Source organism: Nanorana parkeri, unplaced genomic scaffold, assembly GCF_000935625.1.
Source record: "Nanorana parkeri isolate BGI_ZX_2015 unplaced genomic scaffold, ASM93562v1 scaffold167, whole genome shotgun sequence".
Classification (NCBI taxonomy): domain Eukaryota; kingdom Metazoa; phylum Chordata; class Amphibia; order Anura; family Dicroglossidae; genus Nanorana; species Nanorana parkeri.
Genome location: NW_017306435.1, coordinates 1,491,300 through 1,494,523, shown reverse-complemented (window position 1 = coordinate 1,494,523; position 3,224 = coordinate 1,491,300). Strand labels below are relative to the sequence as shown.

Sequence of the window (3,224 nt, the reverse complement as noted above, 5' to 3'; positions counted from 1 at the left end):
ATATAAGATATACTCACTCAATCCTCTATCCTGCCTAACTGCTACACCAGTCCCCACAGCCTATTCCTCTGTAGACTTTTGTAGTCCAAGTGCCGCTGACGTCATCACGTCTATCCAAGGTCCATTGACTTGTATTAAATGAGGGGGTGCAGAGGGACATACCACAGCCAGAGCAGAGGGGGGGAAGAGGTGAGTGGCCACTATCGCGGGACCGGGGATCAGGTAAGTATATCTTCTTTATTTTAGACCGTAGACTAAACCCTTCTAATCCTTTGGTATTGTATTATAATTGTACTGTCTCCCCATATGTTGTAAAGCGCTGTGCAAACTGTTGGCACCATATACATCATTAATAATAATACTATAATAATAATAACAACAATAGTAATAATAATATTAAAACAAGCACTTAAAAGAGAACTATGGCAAAACTTTTTTTGCTAATGTACTCCTGTGACCCACAAATCACCATATAGTGGGCTATATGCTAACAGCGCTGAGCCGCACTGCAGCCGGGAAAGATCCCACCAATATTGTCAGTATCCATCCCACTGACTGACTGACAGCTGGCTCTGCCTCTCTGGTGCCAGAGCCAGCTGTTCCCACCCCCTCCCCTGTCTGTCCCTCCAGTCAGCGCTGAAGGAACAGAGACGGAAGGGGGGGGAATCCCTGCGGGGAGCGGTGACTAACAGTCACCACTCTCTGCAGGGAGATGATCGGGAAGTGAGCGATCAAGTTTAGTGTTACACGTCTATTTTAAAGAAGGTAAATAGGAAATGCGTCATATAAATATTTAATTTGTAACCTTTTTTGTAGCCATCAAGTGTGTCTGCTTCTCCCGGGGTTTAGATAGCTGGTTTCCTGTGCTGTGAGACCTAATAGCAGGATCTCTGGTTACACATATGGCTGAATGCCTCACAGGAGAGACTCATACGCCTTGTTGCCTAATAGAGATGGTGCCCTCAATACTACATGAGCTGTCTACAAGCTGTCTACTTGTGCAGGGCTTTCTAATTAGACAGTCCAGCACGCACTATGCACCATGAGGCAAGGATGCACCCTGCCTTAAATGTTTACTAGTAAAATAAAGATCATATATACATAAAAACAATATTTATGTAAAAAAAAGTCAAAAGTATAAACTTTGGGGGGGGGGAAAAACATCCAAAAACTCATTTAGTTTTCATCAACAGAGATGACTACAGCAACCTGTAAACTTACTAGAAACGAATATATAACTATGTATTGAACATAACATTTTCTGGTAATCTCGTGAAATTCCAAACATAACTGTTCCTCATATGTAGAATTCCCCTGTAGTTTCAGTATCTTGAATTTGCCAATATACATTATATAGGAAAGTTTCTGAGAAGATGTGTGCTGAAAGTACAGTATGTAAATGTTTACAGTAGGGGTAAAATTAGAAACCTCAAGGTGTAGAAACAGCTTCCAGTATATGTGTATATAGATATATATATCTATATATCTATATATATATATACACACATCAACAGTATACATGAAAATATTGAGGCCAGTGCTAATTCACTGGACTTAATGCTCGGTGCAAACCTTACACAATGAGATAAGCATACTAAAGATGCCCATACACCTTACGATTATCGGCCGATTTTCGTATGCGATCGCGTTTTCGTCCGATATTTGTAAGGTTAAGGGGGAGTGTACAACTGCAAATACTGTACAATCGATCGACTTTTGACTATCCAGCAGGTTAGAAAACTTCGGTCGATCATACGATATTCGCAAGATTGGTGGCGTTTCCGTACGTCAAAATTCATACGATTAACACTGCTCATGCGCAAACGAAAATATTTACGGTCCATTACCGCAATTCGTTCAGGTGTTTTTTTTTTACCTACAGCTGATTGAACTCTGCGATAATTGGGGCAGGATGGGGCTGCTGTACAAAAATCGAACGACGGTTCCATTATCGGACGGAAAGTTTCGTCCAATGATCGCAAGGTGTATGGGCAGCTTTATGCTTGTGTTAAAGCATTGTGTGTTGAGTCTATGTCATATATAGTTTAAAATAAGTAACATATAATAGCATATAGTATGATTTAAATGTTGTTAATACGGCAGTGTGTGATAAGGTACGGATGATATGCACTGTACTGTACCTCTATAGTTTTTGCAATCACACGCTATAGTATAAGCAGGTAAACTTGAATAGTGCATAGAGATAATAATACAATATATGTGCCAGCCTTGATATGAGAACAAGGTAGCAAGATTTTGCACATGTACGACTAGAGTGTCTGTGATATTTGCATACATCTAACATAAAATGTACATAAAATCTCCTCTTTAAAGAATCCTGCCTTTGTTTCTGTACTTTAAAGAGCAAACCAGACACTGTACAGAGTTGTCAACTTCATGGAGACAAGCTTGATTCAAGTGATGAATGGTGCTGAGCCAATATTAGCCTATACACTTACACTGAAAACATCTTACCTGGATTATGCTGCGTCAATCTCGGTGTCATCTTGACATTTTCATAATTATAGGCGAGAGAAAAGCATGATCCCAGGAAAAGAGCTACAAGCAGACTCATTGTGAGATGTCAAAAGCAGTATGAAAATTCTTCCGGCTATTTACTAGATAAACCTCCACTAGGTCCCCCTCTAGTGATAAGCAAGGGTATTTATTTCCAGTTGCTCAAGTATTGCAAAACTGCCTCTTCTCCGCTACCCAGCAACTGCATCTATTCTACAATTCCAGATGTGTAGAATACTTGCTCCTTTAGCTCCTACTATACCCACAGATACCTTCTCATACCTATACCCTTACCTGCATGACGGTTGTTTCAGGCTGCTCAGCTCCACTCAGCCGCAGCCATCCATTCATAGAGATACTACCAGTCCTCCAGTTCATCCTGATCAGCTGCACAGCCAGATTCCTCTGTCCCATGTGATGGTCCACAACATAGAGAAGAACACAGATAGAACATAGTGGAAGATCACTGTAATTGATAAGTGTTGTGACAAGTGGGAACACTCTTTTACTAAGTGTGAGTGCATTTTAATCCTTTTTAAAGTAGCAAGGAAAAACGTTTCTCCCTCTCCCCACCCCGCTAATGTGAAGGACTTACCTTAAATATTGCCTCTTAATCCAATCTTCTTCTTTCCTGTAGTTTTTAGTTGTCCCTTCAGCACTGCTGCGGGTCTCAGATCCAGCACTGACTCCTCTGTCCTCCTCTTCGC

General features: G+C 40.9%; 1 protein-coding gene across 1 annotated transcript in view; it reads right to left on the bottom strand.

Moving 5' to 3' along the window:
* SEMA7A (semaphorin 7A (John Milton Hagen blood group)) overlaps nucleotides 1-2,895 on the bottom strand; it is a 98,944-nt gene extending 96,049 nt beyond the window's left edge. The window contains exon 1 of the mRNA XM_018554635.1: nucleotides 2,812-2,895. Coding sequence (XP_018410137.1) covers nucleotides 2,812-2,895 — 84 coding nt within the window. The remainder of the gene's footprint in view (nucleotides 1-2,811) is intronic.
* Between the last annotated feature and the right edge of the window lie 329 nt (nucleotides 2,896-3,224).